Source organism: Frieseomelitta varia, unplaced genomic scaffold (assembly GCF_011392965.1).
Source record: "Frieseomelitta varia isolate USP_RPSP 00005682 unplaced genomic scaffold, Fvar_1.2 scaffold_787, whole genome shotgun sequence".
In the NCBI taxonomy this organism is placed as follows: domain Eukaryota; kingdom Metazoa; phylum Arthropoda; class Insecta; order Hymenoptera; family Apidae; genus Frieseomelitta; species Frieseomelitta varia.
The window spans coordinates 264,241-280,877 of NW_025110575.1; the positions used below are offsets into that span (position 1 = coordinate 264,241).

Genomic DNA, 16,637 nt, shown 5'->3' on the forward strand with positions numbered 1-16,637 from the left:
ATCTCACCTCTTTGAAGAAGAAAATTAGAGGAAATATTACTCGTTTTGGTGAAACGGAAGTTTCAGTGAAATGGATGCTTTAAATAGATTCTTCCAAAGAGCTTCACGTTGCACGAAGAAGTTGTTATAAAGTGAATTCCATGGAATTCCTTCTGTGACGGCAATGCTATTCTCACGGAACACCGAATATCCATAAAATACTCTGCAGATGCGAGTAAACCAATGCACGATGTGTGCAGCATGTATAAAGGCTACGTTCAACGTCAAAGCAACATGAAGTTAAACTTAAATATATTTGAAATTTGACTACGATAAGTAGAAAAATTAAAAGTGCAAAATTATGAAAATTATTGCAGGTGACTCAGAACGTTGAATAATCGTTAAGCTGACGTTATTTGTAGTATTAATAGTCAGATAGAAACGTGACAAATTTATGCGTCTGTCGTAATAAATCACGAGTTTATATTTTTTTAAACGTTCTTTTCGTAGAGTTCTTTGCCGGAGGTGTATCCTCCTGAAAAGCGAGTGGAAGACGTAAGAGTTTGAGTGACTGGAGAGTTTCGATTTATTGGAAACGGAGTAGAAGAATGAAATGCACACAGAGAAAACTCTTTGTCGTTTTACTGCCAGTTCCGTTTCCAGAACGAGTTCTCCTGGCATCCTAAAGCAACAGGAGAGCGGCTCGAGAAAGTGGTCAGGATGAAGGTAGTCGAAGGATTCTACAATCTGTATTCATCGTCCAGGTTCCACGACCTAGCTTGCATTCCTGCGTCTCGTAAAAATTTGTATTGTCCTGTTTCGTACAAAAACTATTTTTTCTTCCTTGAAACAATTTTGAGAAAAATTATCAGATCAAGAGACGAAGCAAGATTTTAAAAATAAATCACGTTCGTTCGAATTTTTAAAAATAGATGAAAGATAGTTATTAGAATGGAGTACTTATTCTTCGAAATGCAATGCCCCGATAAGATTATTTTAACGTAAAGATTCTTTTTAATAGAATTCCATTCGAAGAATTTGTCAGCCTATATCCGAGGCTGATGTCACCGGTGCAAACAAATCAAGTCACATGGCACACATGATCAGCAAAGCAACGTTTATGGGGAAAAAGGTAAAATTATTTCTCTACACACGAGCTTGATTTATTCTTAACTTCTTCATAAAATACTTTTAAACAATCGTGAAGGAAAAGATTATCATCAAATATTTTCAAGAGTTTCCTTCAAAATTCTTTCACAATTCGTACCATAATTTAAAGTGTCTTCATTCGTCAAGAGTACTTTACTTTTATTCCATTTGTTAAATCGAATAAAATTTGAAAAGATCCAAGCAATCTGATCGTAGGAACATCATTGTTACAACACGATAACTATATTCAGTGGACTCTCTGGAAATATTTCGGCACGAGAAAAAGATAGAGAGAGAGAGAACGGCTCCGGGAATTCGTCAGAGACGAAAGACGTCTGACGTCACCTTCGTGGCAGACTGGAGAACGGAGGTCACGTGTCGCGGCGTCAGACGAAAACTCAAACTCGACCAGTCCCGGGTCGGCCAATAAGCGTCGAAAGGACTCCTGCCGATCGGCACACGGTCCCGAGGCGCGTCAGTCGAGCCGCAATCATCGGACAGTGAACTTCGTACGACGACCGTTCATCACAACAATCACGATCGTCCGTACCGTTTGTGCGTTTTCGTTTGGTGTAACAGGTCGTACAACAACAGGGTGAACAGAATGGCCAACAACAGGGCTACCAAGTCTGGATTCGCGGCGGAAGCGCAGAGAAAGGTGATTCAATACCCTTCTCATCTTTCGTAGCATAAGCATCTTTTTCGTTTGGTCGTTCGTGACCTACTGCGAGAACCATCCCTCGGAGGAATTCGACCTACTAAGGGTGGCGGCGCACGCGCGATTCGATAGGGTTCGTTGCACCAGTGCTCTGTACATGAATTATTATGTTGTTACGGCAGTGTGGTAGTTGTTTTGTGATATCGATCACTGACGTTTGACGGTGGAATTTTTTTTTTTTTTTTTTTTTTTTTTGTTTCTTCCTTTTTGATTTTATTGGAGAAAATTATTTGATCGGCGAGAAGAGACAGTTTCGTATTGTTTATTGACAGGTAGTTGTTTGATCAGGGGATTAGAGGGGGAATTTACACTTGGTAAACGTCGCCGAGACGCTTTATTGGAGGTTTAGGAACGTTAGAACAACTCACACGTTTATCGTAGCCCCGTATGTACGTACGTGTCGGTCAATCGTGTATATAGATTACAACACTCGTGTCAGACGCTTATCGGAGAGTAATCCCGTGAGTAATTAGAATGCAGAGCGTGGAAGAACGTGGCTGTCCGCAGGATGATCGTGACGTGATTGCTTTCTACCACGAATTCGTGAGACTGCTCCATAAAGTTTTGCGTAAATAGAAATTTAAAACTTTTACAAAAAAGAAAAGACCAAAGTGCATTGTTTTGTATTTCAATGATTATTTCCATACTCTCGGGAAGCTTCACTTTATACATGCCATGATCATTTTACTCTATGCAGACTTGTTAGAAAAACTTTCACGTTCAAATTGATTCTCTTCGAGCTTGAAAATCGCGCACTCACTGTAAAAAAAAAGAACGGAAGAACGAATTCGTAACAAGTTTGAGGGAAATTGCGAAACTGCAGTTTCATTCGGAAATGACATATCGCGATGCAAACGTAAATGTGTCAAACGCGAGGAAGATTATCTGAGATTATTTCGACATGGTCGAAGGTCGTTTCCTTTCGTTACACCTGAGATACCGGCGCGTTTCCATCGAACTCACCTCGCAGAGAATCGTGCGCTCGAGCAACAGCTGCCGACCGATCCTTTCTTTCGGCCGAGGAATTAAAATGAGAGACTCAGTTGCCAAAGAAGGGAGCGTCCCTCGAAACGAAACTCGACGGCCATGGTACACTTATTTCTTCGCCTCGACCTCACCTTTTTGCCTCCCTAATATTTCTACGTTGCCACGTGATACGATCCATTTGTTTGTTACTGTTTCGTAACACTAAACGGCAGATATAGTATTTTGCGAGTAGTCGGTCACGTGAGTTCATTCACAAAGTTCTTTCCTCGAAACTCTAAACACTTTGGCGGCAAGAATACGCACGGAGTTTGATATTTCTGAAATTTCTTTTTTATTATTATTAAATAAAATATACTATTGTACGAGGAAGATTAAAAATTGCACGTACGCAATATATCGTAAAGTTGTAGATTTGTAAATTTTATAGATAGTCAATCGTCGAATATATTGAGTATCGTTGAATTGCGAATGATTTTAATCAATTTACGAAAATTTAAGATATTTTTCATATTTACCATGATTGAAATTTTTAGTGAAATTGAAAACTTGAATTTTTATGATGCATAATAATTCCAGTTGGGGATTAAACGCTATTTTTGTGTTATTAATAATCTAAATTATAACTAATCGCTGCCAAGTTTCGTTTACGGTTATACCTAATGAAGTTCAGTCATGTTTAAGTTAGGAACACACCTAACTAAGATAAAAAAAGAAGCAATCTCAGTTTCCTTATTAACAGGTAAGCAAAAAACGAAGACGGTACTATCGTCGTCAAGTCGTGCTGCCATACGACGAAAAATAACTACGTCCCCGATCAAAAACAAAAAAAAAAAAAAAAGGAAAAAGACGAACGAGAGAGATATTTATCATCTCGATCAAACGAGGGGGAAAAAATGGGATAAAATACAAAGGGATCGTTGTGCATCGGCGTCGAGCTTGTTTCTGTTTCTTTTTTACGAAACAATCGGCGAGTAACTAATTCGAAGGACGCTCATTATGGCGCTCGTGGAGAAACGTATGTTCATTACGAAGATACGCTTATCGCTATTGGAATGCAACGGTTCGTTCATTGGTTCTTTTATTTTTTTTTTTTTTTTTTTTTTTTTTTTTTCGCTGATATTTATTCGACCGCCAGAAAAAAAAAATGAATACCTAGGATTTGACTCTGTTTTGAAAATATTTAGAAAGCTCTGCGAATCTTTACAATTGATGGTCCCCGAAGTTGTCTAATTAATCAGAGACATTAGAAATCGACACGTTAACAAAATGACGAGAGGTCAGCGATGATATTGTTATCTGTGCGTTTCACTTTTAAGATTCACTCCGCGAACCGTGACGATTATTCTTAATAATTATAAATTGGGTGAGCCGGTGCAATTATCTCTTAATAATAATCTCTTGGCAGTTTCACAAGGAAACTGACGATCAATGACAATGACGTGAAGTGAGATAGAACTGTGCCTCGTTCTAGCAATTATTAGGGATATATTGTTGCCATTCATACATTATTTCGAAGTCTAATGCTCACGCGCAACACTATTCCCAGTTCTTGATAAATGTTGTAACGTGCAAATACCGTCGTGGCCGGTTCGTTCGAGTTAATCTAACCTTCGAAATGTGTTGCATTTTTAAATAAACCGCTCGGCACTCTGTTTCCAACGAGTTGAAGAATTCCAAGAATTTTGTTTCGTGTAAATCGCACGGACGTACATGCATACGCGGATGTTTATGGGAACATTTGAATATGCAAACATGTACTTGTATATTCGACCGCTTTCCCCTTATGGTTTACGACACGCGATATTTTTAAGAATTATTATTTCAAATTGCGCGCCGCGTGTCGTTCGCCATCAAGGAACGAATTTTATATCGTTACAAAACAGCGAGATAACAATTGTAGCCGTGTGTTTCCGTGAAGGAACCAAGCAGGATGAATGTGCAGCATTATGCTCCGAATCTAAAAATAGGCGTGCTTCATCCCCGCGCGGAGGATATCTGTATTAGCCGCCGGAAACGCTATAAAGTGGTTTCCGTTTTAGGAACGAATGCCTGAAGGCGAACATTCGGGAAACACTTGTTCCTTGCTCGCTGTTACACTTCCTTTATTAGTTTTTACGTAATTATCCGACGATTCAGTCTTCTCCGACGAATTCTTACGTCCACTCGCCTTTCCTCTTCCCTCGTTCGAATCTCCGCTACGACAATTGTGAGTGAACTGGTGCATCAGAAATCTTAAAGGGTATTCTCTTTGGACGTTAATGATTCCGGAAATTAAAATTGACAAAACTAGAGAAAATGATGAAAATTAAGCTTCCAAACAGATGATTCGCTTGTCAAAATTGTTGCACCTTCTTATCTTAATCTTGAAAATTATATAGTGAAATTCTTTCGCGATTGAAGTGAAATTTTGCTACATTTCACCAGAGATCCTGTAAAGTCTAAAAATGAAAATTACAAGCTGTTAATTTTTTTTTTGTTCTTCGCGGTTGCGATCTATAGTCAGGCCGGGTATATCAAGAACCCGTTAAGCAACGTAAATTTGTACACAAATCATTAGTTGACACGCGAGGCCGAGCAATGGCAATAGAGGCGAAGGACGTTTCGCGCAGTGCAATACAAATTCTGCTCGACGAGTCCGTGGAATATCCTACGTCTGCATTCTGCCCTCTCGTACTTTTTGCGACAACGCTCTCCTCGAACCTTCTCCTCGAGTCGATTCTGATTCATCGAGGTACCTTGAAAGAAACCCGAAGGAATCTCGATAAAACGTGTAGAACGATAGTCCGTTAGTGAAATGCGCCATCGTCGGTACGTGGCTATTCATAAACCTGGAAATTTATGTAGCTATTGTGACAAAATTCCTTGAAATTTATAAATCTACGATTAGGCCGTGAATTTCTGTGCAAATTTTTAGATTAAAAGTACTATAATTTTCAATGCTCTGCGTATTTCAACGTTTTGCTATTGTAAATATTTTACATGTTTCGCGCCTTCAAATGCAATTTCGATTCGCAATTTAAACAATTATTCGAAGTTTAGTCGAAGTTTAATCTAAGAAAAAGTTGGTCGATCTAAGTGTTTGAAAGTTAAGCACTCGCAGAACGTGCTTGAAATTGTTTAATGCTTAGCCACCATCCGGCGCTATTTAAAAAGAAATTATCTCGAGACGAAGTGGCCACGGAGTCTGAGGTTCTTCGGAGCCAAGGTGTCGCGATAAAGTTTAAGTGCACAGGTTCCAGTGAACTTTCTCTCGCTCGCCGGTAACTCAAGCATACCATCTTTCTTACATCATACCTTTTGACGGTTATCGAGACGAGACCAGCTTTAATTAACGATCGTTCGCCACGACGATGACGGGACGCTACGCGTTACGAAACGTCGTTCGCAATTACATCTGCCTAGTGAAATTCAACTTCACGCCCGAGAGAATCGAGTGAAAAATTGACGCAGAAGTTACGCGGCTTCGCACGCTCGCGTGCGAGGAAGAAATTGTTGGAAGAGCCGATGTGGCGAAGAATTAATTAAAAGTCGACGGGCCGCGAAAAATGACCGAGTTACGAAGATCTCGGAACAACCTCGACACGCTCTCCCCCTCCCGGTGGCCTTGCCTCGTTCTTTTAAATTAACAATCTCCCATTCCCACGATTGCTAGAGGGAATTTCACGGTCGAGGAACAACCATGAACTTCGGCCACCTTCTGCCGCGGATTCAATTTCCATCTCGTCTGCTCGTTAACAGAGATCCCAGAGATGTTAATAACAATCGCGCTTGGCCTTGTGAAAGTTGAACGAACACCGAGAATAAAAAAGACAAAGAATTAGGAAACGAGAATGAAATACAATTGAAATGTAGAAAATAATAATTTCCAAGCAAGAAAATCCAGGAAAAACTGAAGAAATTATTATACTTGCGACACATCTTGCCACGTTGAAGAGAATAATCGGGGAAATTAAAATCGAAATTCTAACGTAATACGATTCAGCGGCAATTTGTCCAATAGAACAAAGTTAAACAGAGTTGCGTGCGACCCGGTCGAGAGACGCTCGATTTAAATGGCGGGATAAAGTGGTGAAATGGATTGAAGCGACGTTGTGTAACTCGTCGTGTGTGACGTAGCTACGAGCCGCGTTCTTTTTCAACTTGCGCAGTTTCACGTGCCGAGTACTTGACGTTTTACCTGTTCGAGCTTCATCTCGTTTAGAGGCCCTTATATGGCCGACGACAAGCCAGGCAACCTTCGAGGAGATCTCGCGTTCGAAATCGCTCGCGTATCTGCCTGCATGGGACTGTGTCGTGGAATTGCGCAATCGTTGCGTCTCCCAAACTGGGTCAACTCTCTAGATTTTTCTCAATCTAGATTGTGCCCTCCTTTTTTTTTTTTTTTATTTCCGTTGCTGGACGAATAAACTCGTCCATCACTGTAGATTCAACTGTCTGAGTATCGCTTTTCGATATTCGCTACGCGAAGACGAGTGGAACGACGAGTTGATCGAGTTTCGTCGTAACGAAGTGAGTTACAAAAACATATCGAAGAAGTTGAAATTCCGAATAAAAGCGGGGATACGTAATACGTGAATCATAATTGGCTTGGCAATCGAGCAGAAACGTTCGCGTTTACGTGGTATTTCAAAATGGAAAGTAGGTTGGAAAGTAGGTTGTTTACATCGGATGAATCTACGACGAAGTTCTTACTTAAGGTAATCAACCTTCTAAAGGAACGTAGTTGGCCAACTGATCATTCCAGGAGCAAATCTTCCGTCACCGGCATTTTTACACCGATATGGAAACTGGTCGAGCGAGGGACGACTCTTTGAACGTGGTTCTCTTTGCGCTCGCGATCAAGGTAAATCGATGTAACCGATTGCAATTCCACCGATTCGTCGCTCCTTTTTTTTTTTTTTTTCTCCGATTGGCGAGAAAGAATTTTCGACCGATGCGTTTCTGTTTCGAACGTCGGAATGCTTGCGGTGCCAAACTCGCTCGAAGTAAGAAAGAATTTTTATTTGTACTGTACAGAAGCATCGCGTCACTGCTTGCACAGCGAATTCTACTCCTCGGGGAATGCAAAATTCATACGAGCCATGCCTCGATATCAACTCGATATCAAGCTGATATTTATTCAGCGCTTATCTTCGCTACTCGATGGCTTTCTAAAAGTTGTAGCACATCAGTCTAAATGTTTTCTTATGTCGGCTGATCGATAATCGTTGATATATCACCGATAGTATCGTGCTCGATATTCATTATATTTGTCAATAACTGCTTCTAAATCGTCGTGTCTCTGACACGACAGGAAGTAATTGGCCAATTAATTGATTAGACAGGAAATCTCTCATATTTTTAAATGTAAAACACACAGTAATTATCAATATCAAGATTAAACGAGACAAAATTGGTAGGATGCGGATTTTATGCATTTTAAAATTTTTATGAAACAGAAGAAACTGAAGAAATTCATTTCATCCACTGTATCTATTTTGGATATTTTGTATAATATATTTATATTAGATATTTTTGCATAATATATGCAACTCTCAGTTTTCCACGAATGTGCAAAATCCTAGTTACGAGGTAAAATTTCAAAGATAAAACAGCAAATCTCGAATTGATCGAGCAGAAGTGCTCGTCGAGCATAATAATCCTCTAATTGTAACTCGGTTAGAAACGTTAGTTTTACGGCCGGTAAATTAATCTAAGTGGACTCGATGCAACGAAGAAAATGATTCCGTTGGTGGCATTTCATCTCGTGAGTAGAGTAATTCCTTCGATTCGTCCGGTTCATTGATGGCCAGGCCTTTGACCCAATTTTCATGACCGTGAACGAGCTAGAGCGCCGTTAAAAGGCTCGTTGTCGCAAGTGCTCGGAGAGACACGAGGCGATCCTTTAATTGCAGACACTTGCACCGGCAAATGACGCACGCTATACTTTTTTTTTACAGAACAATCCGCGTCATTGCAACAAATCGCGCATTTCTTCTTTTGGATTTCGACGAACGAAAGGAAACGACGTTGGCAATGATCATCAATCGATCTTTGGACATTTTTATTGACGTTTGTAATACCCTTAAGCAGGGAACGAAATTTCAACGATAAAAGACAAGAGCGAACTCGAAAATAAATCGAAATGCGACAGCGAGAGGAAAAATACATGTACATACAACGACGTTTAAAGATATCTCAAGTATGCGATATCTAATCGCGCGCAAGTGCAACGATCAGTCCAATATCGACACGTCGTTCACTTCGATCGGTAAGAAATTACGTTTGTTTGATCGTGATACACACAATCTCGACAAGCATGCCTGTATTTTCGTTTGGACAAGAGATACTCGAGCGCAGGTACTTCTTTTTAGAAGCGTCAGAAAGAGAAAGAAGAACGATATAGGCGAGGGCTCGCTGTAACCCCGCATATAATTTTCAACACAATAGACTCCACACCACGCCCTTCGAACTTCAGGAGCCTGCTCGAGAGGAGACGAGGAATCTTACATCGGTAGACGTCACACCCTGTTCCCAAACTCCTCGTTTTGCCTTAGAGACTTTTCTATGTGCCACATTCTATGTGGCCTTCCTAAAATTCGATGCAACGATAAGCCTATTATTCTTCAGCCTCCTCGTGCCTGTTCGTTTCTTTAAAATTATTACAACGGCAAATTTATTCCCTCTTTTCTCGGGACATCGGCGTTAACTTCTCATATTTTTTTTTCATCGCAAAAATTAACAATCCTCCAGCGTCCTCATATTTATTTTCAAAAATTCTATAAATTTTTTTAAATTTCTTATTTTTATATAAATGTAAATTTCTACTTTATATAAATTTATTTTTTTTCTTTTTCAAAGTACCGCATCATCTTTTCGTATTTTTTTTATATCACTGTGTCGATTTAACGATTCTTCTTTGAACGAAAGGAAGGAAGCTGCCTGTTCAAATTTTATAAAAAAAAAAATAAAGACTAAAAGAGTCAACTTTTATTTGCATTCGCAATGAGTATAACAATAGATATTATACTGGGAACGGAAGATAGAGCACAGTGACGCGAGGGAAATTGCTAAGCGACCGATGACACGGCAGCAAAATTTATGCAAATGATCCCGCGGAATTACAAACGTAGAATGCTCGCCGATGTTATAATCCCGTGTTAAGTAATCTGAGAGGTGCTTTCACGAGCGAATCATGGTGGTCTGCCACGTTCCCCCTAAAATTGCCAGCGTTTTTCGACTGCGAGCCGTCCTTCTTCCCTCGTTAATGAAATTATCGCGCGCTTACTTAATACCTAAATATAGAAATCGCATCGTGCTGTACGTCGTACATGGACTTGTATCGCGGAGATAGTGCGCGTTTGTTGGAACGAATCGAATGTTATCGTTGGAACACGAGAAAATACGGTTGTAGAGGAACACTTGTCGCTGCAGGTTATCTGTTATCGCTGTTCAAACGCAAATTTAACATTTCTAATAATTTATATTAATTTACGACGGAGACTACTCGAGGAGAAACAATTCTCAATTCACAATGTTTTTTTTTCACGTTAATGTGATATTTACTGTCTAACAAGTAAGTTTGTGCATAGAATGAGATCTCGCATGATATAACATGTGCTGCGTGATTTACGATAATAACGTAACGTTGGCGAACAAAGACATGTACATACGAGGAACTGGGGATGCTTGAACGCGAGATTTGATGGCAGCAAATGCTTTCACGTTAAAATAAGACGGCAAAGTAAGACAAGCGGAAAAAGTTTGTTTGTACATAGAAGTATCGCGAGCTATCCTTTGGTGTTTCGCAGACGAAGGTGAGCCGTAACAACAAAATATGTATCTCGCAAAATGGTCAGGTAACAAGACAGAGAGTCTTCGAGGAAGAGTGAAACGTGATTTACTTCCGCGAAAGCTCGAGCACTTCGAATTCGAACGGCCGCTATTATTCTTATTAATGGCACAAAATGTTGTAATTGCTCGTGCACGATGGAGCTGCAACTTCAATTGGACTAAACGTCGCTGAACAATTTATAGTGAAAGTTTTTCACGTGAAACTTCTTTGAACCAGAAACAGGAATTGTTCACGAATCTTCTCCGGTTTACATGTCGAAATCATGTTCTGATCATATGTCAGTGTGTTTCAAAATTCGAAGAAAAAAGAAAAAAAAACCTACGAGAAACATACGAGAACGAAGACAATCTTCAATTTTGCTTGAGATCGGTTGAAACAAGGCTACCGCAGACGTCAAATCGACGGTATATTATTCTAATTGCATGCGCAGGTTCAACAGATCGTTTTACGACGCAGGCACGTGAAATACATCACGATCAAGACACCGTATGCCTAACGGAATACACATACTGCATCGGGATGAATGCGATCGGGGTCCACGCTTACGAACCTCTCCTTTTTAGGTAGCCTTTACGCGAATAACTGTGCGCCCATTATGCGTTCTCTACGGACTTCACGATACACAAACTTCGTCGTCGTGGTTGTTCATAATTCTTTCGCGAAGAATCTCGAGTTGAAAAAACGAACATTCGAGTTTTGGTACTTGAAAACGATCAAAGGAATTCCCCTGATCTCTGTTTCGGAGTCGGGGTCGACATTTATTTTACAGGTAAATTCGATTAGCATCTCGCCGTTCTTCAAAAGTAAGGTTCAGACAATTCCCCTCTCTCAAAGATCGCCGTAACAATGGGAAAGTAAACGAGTGGACGTCTTCAAGTCTTCTCGAGCAACGCAGAAGAACTTTCTCCGTGAAAGAAGAATCTTCTCCGTGACGACGCTCGCGCTCGCGGGGAAGATTTGCGAGGCATTTCGAAGAAACAACGAGCGAAGTGTTTAACCATGTTGGGTCAGTGACTCCGGCTACGCTCGTGTCGTTCGCGGACCCTACAGGATGTGCTACTTGGATCACTGGCACATCGCATAATTAATAACAAGCGGTCGCCAGTGGCTCGTGCCCCTTCGAGCTCGGAAGATCGACGTGAATCTCTTGAAACTTTCCGACGCGACGACGCGCGCGAAACAAACGCAAATGGCTAACAAATCTGAATTTTCCCTCGACACACTCGACTGAATTTTTCCTCTCCCTCCGCGTTCGATGGAAAATTTCTGCCTTTTTCTGTCAATTTTATTTTCACGATCGTTTCACCTGCGTGTTTGTTAATTTAGCCTCTGATGAAAACCGAGACTGATCGTAAATGCATTTCTGTTGCAGATCAACAGCAAATACAGCGAGGAACTGGCGCAGGAATGTTTGGAATGGATCAAAACGATCACCGGCGAGAACATAAACACCAACGGGGACATGGATAATTTCTTTGAAACGCTGAAAGACGGAGTCCTCCTTTGCAAGTACTTGACTTCGTTGAACGATATCGATCGAATGTTGCTTCGAGATTTTTTCTTTTCTTTTTTTTTTTTCTTTTCTTTTCTTTTCTTTTCTTTCCTTTTTTCTCTCGAGGTTAATTATCCGTTCCTTCTCCATCGTAGGCTAGTGAACGACATTAAAGAGGGATCGGTGAAGAAAATTAACTTAAAGATTAATTTGGCCTTCAAGTGCATGGAGAACATCAACGCGTTCCTCGAAGCTGCGAGAGTGCTCGGCGTCCCGGCGCAAGAGACCTTCCAGACCGTGGATCTCTGGGAAAGACAAAATCTCAACTCGGTCGTAATTTGCTTGCAATCCCTCGGTAGAAAGGTACACGCGCACGTAACATCCTTTCCTCTTTCAATAGCTCCGGCTTACTGCAAATAAAACGATTCAAGGCTCAGACAGTTAAATACGTTCTTTTGAAAATAATTGCTACGGAGCTATTCAGCGACGTTACTGAAATATTAAAATAACGCTCGGGCAAGTTCAAGGAAGCATTTGAATAATTTAGAATCATTGCTCGTGAAGGGAATTAACTTTTGATGATTATTTAGCGACGAATGAATTTCGTGATCAATGTTTTAATAAAAGATCTATATTTTTAGGCTGGTAACTATGGCAAACCAAGTATCGGACCAAAAGAAGCGGACAAAAATGTACGCAACTTTACGGAAGAGCAATTAAGAGCTGGACAGGGTGTGATCAGTCTGCAATACGGCAGTAATAAGGGTGCTAATCAGAGTGGCATTAACTTCGGCAACACCAGACACATGTAAATCTGTTTCATTTAAACATTGTACAACGAAACTTCACCCGCGTCTATTATTTTATTCCTAAGATACGCTAGATATACGGACATTTATTTTGTAAACGTTGGTAGAAGATTTGGCATGAAAGTAAAATTACGTTGTATCAAGATTCCAATTTACATTGTTACAAGATCGAAGCGCATTCGAATACTTATTGTATAATATAAAGTTATATCACATAATTTCTGAAGTGTCCTTTAGAGGCACGAAAATTTTTATAATTTTCTCATTGAAATTAATAATTATTAAATGCGATGAAAGAATCATCGTGCTCTAAGAACCAGCAGAAATGGAAGAATAAGATGACATTAAACAGTTAAGATATGTCAATGTTGTGTTGTTTGATTCATCGTGTATCATTCCTCTTCTTATGTACATGTCATGTCAATGCTCGAACATTCGAACTTGTCTTCGTTTAGGATTTACACTTCGCGTAAAAGATAAGTGCCACGCTCTTAAATGTTTCTTCAGTTTTAGGAAAATTGATGGTAATAAAAAGTGATACTTATGGAACCCCGTTTTTCTTTATTATATTGTAAGAAAAGATGAATGTTTCCTGTTAGACACCTAATTACAGTTTAGTGGAAGGATTTGGAGCATTTTATAAATACAATATTGAAAAAAATTCGATCAATTTGTCGACGCAACATTAAAATGGGGAAAATAACCGAAACAATTGCAATGAAATTGCCATATTTTTTGGTTTTAATTCCCGTCACTAGTAGTGCTGCGGTGCAAAATCTGTCTGAATCGGTACGACAGGATGTGACACAAAAATGGTTATGAGGTTACGATAATCTCAAAATCGTGGCCGAAAAAATACATTGTCTGCGAGGTCCATTCATATACCTTGTCCGTGGCAATGTCTATTCATATACTTTGTTTGTGCTATCAGTCAATTATTCTAGTTAGTCAATGATCACAGTAGCTAGTTCAATTTCTACTAAACCGATGAAAGATAAGATTTGATTTCGGTCAAATAGTAAATACGTAATAGTACCGCTAGATGCCAGACCCATGCAATACTTTGGCTGTTCTTGATCCGCTTATTCTACTGAATCGTTAACGTAGAATGCGACACGAAAATGGTAAAGAGGTCAATTGATATTCCAAATCGTTGCATTATGCTGTACCATTGTCGACAAACACGACGAAATTCGACATCAAATATTTCTTATCATAAATTTTTATCGTTCAATCTTAATCAAAGTTCAATAAAATAAGCGAGAAGAAAATCGTACAGCAATTTTTAAGAAATCGTTACAATGAGGAAACTTTACAAGATTATCGTGGGTTTAGTTATAAAAGAAATTTTTCAGTGTTCTCACAGACTACCCTTTTCAAAAAAAAGTACTCCCGCTTTTTCAGTCGCTACATGGTGATAAAATATCTTTGAGAGAAATGAACTCAAGGTTCCTAAAGTAAATGCTTCGTGTTTTAAAACGAACCCGGATTGTTTGTACGATTTCTCCTTCACGAAGTTACAACAGTTTAAAGTTATCGACAAATTTTCATCGCGTCCGAATCCGCTTTTTGTCTATCAATGTTTAAATTTCTGCATCAGGAGGAACAATTTAAATTTGCGGGAGTGGAGTACGAAAATTTACATATTATTTTCTGGAACATTTCCAATGGTACATTATCATCAACGTGCACGATTAATCATTGATACTATTCAATACATGAAAACTTTAAGAAATTGAACGGGGAAACGAATTTACGAGCACAAACACTTCTCTACACTCCTGTCCTTTATCTCTAGCAATCTTTTTATCGACGCGATTGGCAGCTATTCTTCAAGAGTATATCGATGGAGAAGATGAGTTGCGTTCGAGCAACGAATAAAAGCGGAAACAAGAAGCGATCCACGAAATCGATCGATCTCCTTTCAACGATTAATTGAAACCTTATTGAACCTCAGAGGTAGACACAGTGAATGGCGAAATAATTTCTTCAGCGTTGCTTCAGTGTTAAAGAGTTCAATGCAACTGAAATAATGTAGTAAATTATGTAGTCATTTGTTAAGTTTATCGTATTTTACGTATTTCGGTTCTTTTATAGAATTGATTCAGCATAGAGTTTCTATCGTTTTGTATAACTTGGTTTAGATTTAGTTATGCAGTTATTTGTTAGACTCATCATGTTTTACATAGTTCAATTGTTTTATGAAATTAACTCAATATAGAATTTCTATTTTTCTACACAATTGGTTTAGATTTAGTTATCGTGTAGTTAGCTGAATTTTTCAGATTAATTTTTTAACGTGATGTATCAATCCAAAGGTAGATCTACTTTTCTTCTCGATTGATCGAGATGACTATGGACCAGTAATCGCGTTACTGTAACATCTTATTCTTTCAACTCGTATAATTAAATCTTTTCATATCGGCGTTGTGAAAGGAAACTTCGAAAGGATACGTTTAGTATGTTTGCATAACAGTATCTCTTTCATCCATAATATAATTTTAAAGAAATTGACGCGTTTATAATATCTATATCCATAATATAATTTTAAAGAAATTGACGCGTTTATAATATCTATGCTTGCTCCTCGATGGATTAAATTACAAAATTTGGAAACCATTTTTTTCATACATTTCAAATTTAATCTCATCGAAGTGCTAAAATGCTTCGAGACATTTTATTTTTCACGACCATAATTCTATTCTACTGTCCACATTTCCCACTTGCGATCCACGTAAAATCAAAATCGATGCTGCACCTTTAATTTCTTAAATCGCACAAATAAGGTGTAAAAGAGAAAAGAGAAAGTGGCAGTGACAGCTTGAAAACACTTGAAAGTCGTATAATTCTCTATTTCGACCAGCGATCCTCGAGAGAGATCGAAACATGCAAGGATAAGAAGACAATAACGTTCGACAACGATTCCGAAACGAAAATTTTAATCGTGCGTTTTAAACGAAAACGATACAGGTTCTAGGATCTAGAATCTTGATGAAGCTCTGACAAAGGAAATAGTGAAGGGGTTGCGCATTGATAAATTCTCTGGTGGCTGTCTTCGTATCACGCGTTCACATCGTGATTTAAATGGGCGAATTAAGGTCGCGTGACTGGTGATCTAGGACAATCGCCAATGACGTGCTTGATTTTCTGCTGGATCATTTTCCGCTGCTCGTTAAACACGGATAAAATCTCCGGGGGGATTATGCGACTTTCCAGTGAAACGCGCTAGAATCTGGAATTTAGGGGAACTGGAGTATTTGAGTTTATCTTGAGAAGGGATCGCGAAAAATTTAATAAATTTAGGATAGTTTTTAAAAGGTATAAGATAATATTGTGCCTCTGAGTTGTTAAAAATTTAATAAATTTAGGATAGTTTTTAAAAGGTATAAGATAATATTGTGCCTCTGGGTAGTTAGAAGAGTTTTTGAATAATTGTATAGAAAAATATTTTTATTTCGATATTTCTAATGTGAAGGATTTGGCGGAGCGATCGATCGAAATTGTAGATTCAGAATTATCGTAAAAGGTGATTTATGTTATTGTTAAAATTTTGGAATAATTTTGTGGAAATAGATTTATCTAATATTTTTATTTAATCAATATTTCCAATGTGGAAAAGTTGAAGAAGTTTCGAGAAGAAATTGTTAAAAATTTGGATGATTGTAGAAA

General features: G+C 38.9%; 1 protein-coding gene across 2 annotated transcripts; it reads left to right on the forward strand.

Moving 5' to 3' along the window:
* The first annotated feature begins 1,576 nt into the window (after nt 1-1,576).
* LOC122535922 (myophilin) lies at nt 1,577-13,517 on the forward strand. Of its 2 annotated transcripts, none has more exons than XM_043667846.1 (4): nt 1,577-1,786; nt 12,040-12,176; nt 12,315-12,522; nt 12,801-13,517. In XM_043667846.1, exons 1-4 carry the CDS (start codon nt 1,733-1,735, stop codon nt 12,969-12,971), a joined length of 570 nt encoding a protein of 189 aa, XP_043523781.1. In that variant the 5' UTR covers nt 1,577-1,732; the 3' UTR covers nt 12,972-13,517. The 2 variants fall into 2 exon arrangements, with proteins under 2 accessions (XP_043523781.1, XP_043523780.1); XM_043667845.1 differs by lacking the exon at nt 1,577-1,786 and adding an exon at nt 7,450-7,530.
* The last annotated feature ends 3,120 nt before the right edge of the window (nt 13,518-16,637 follow it).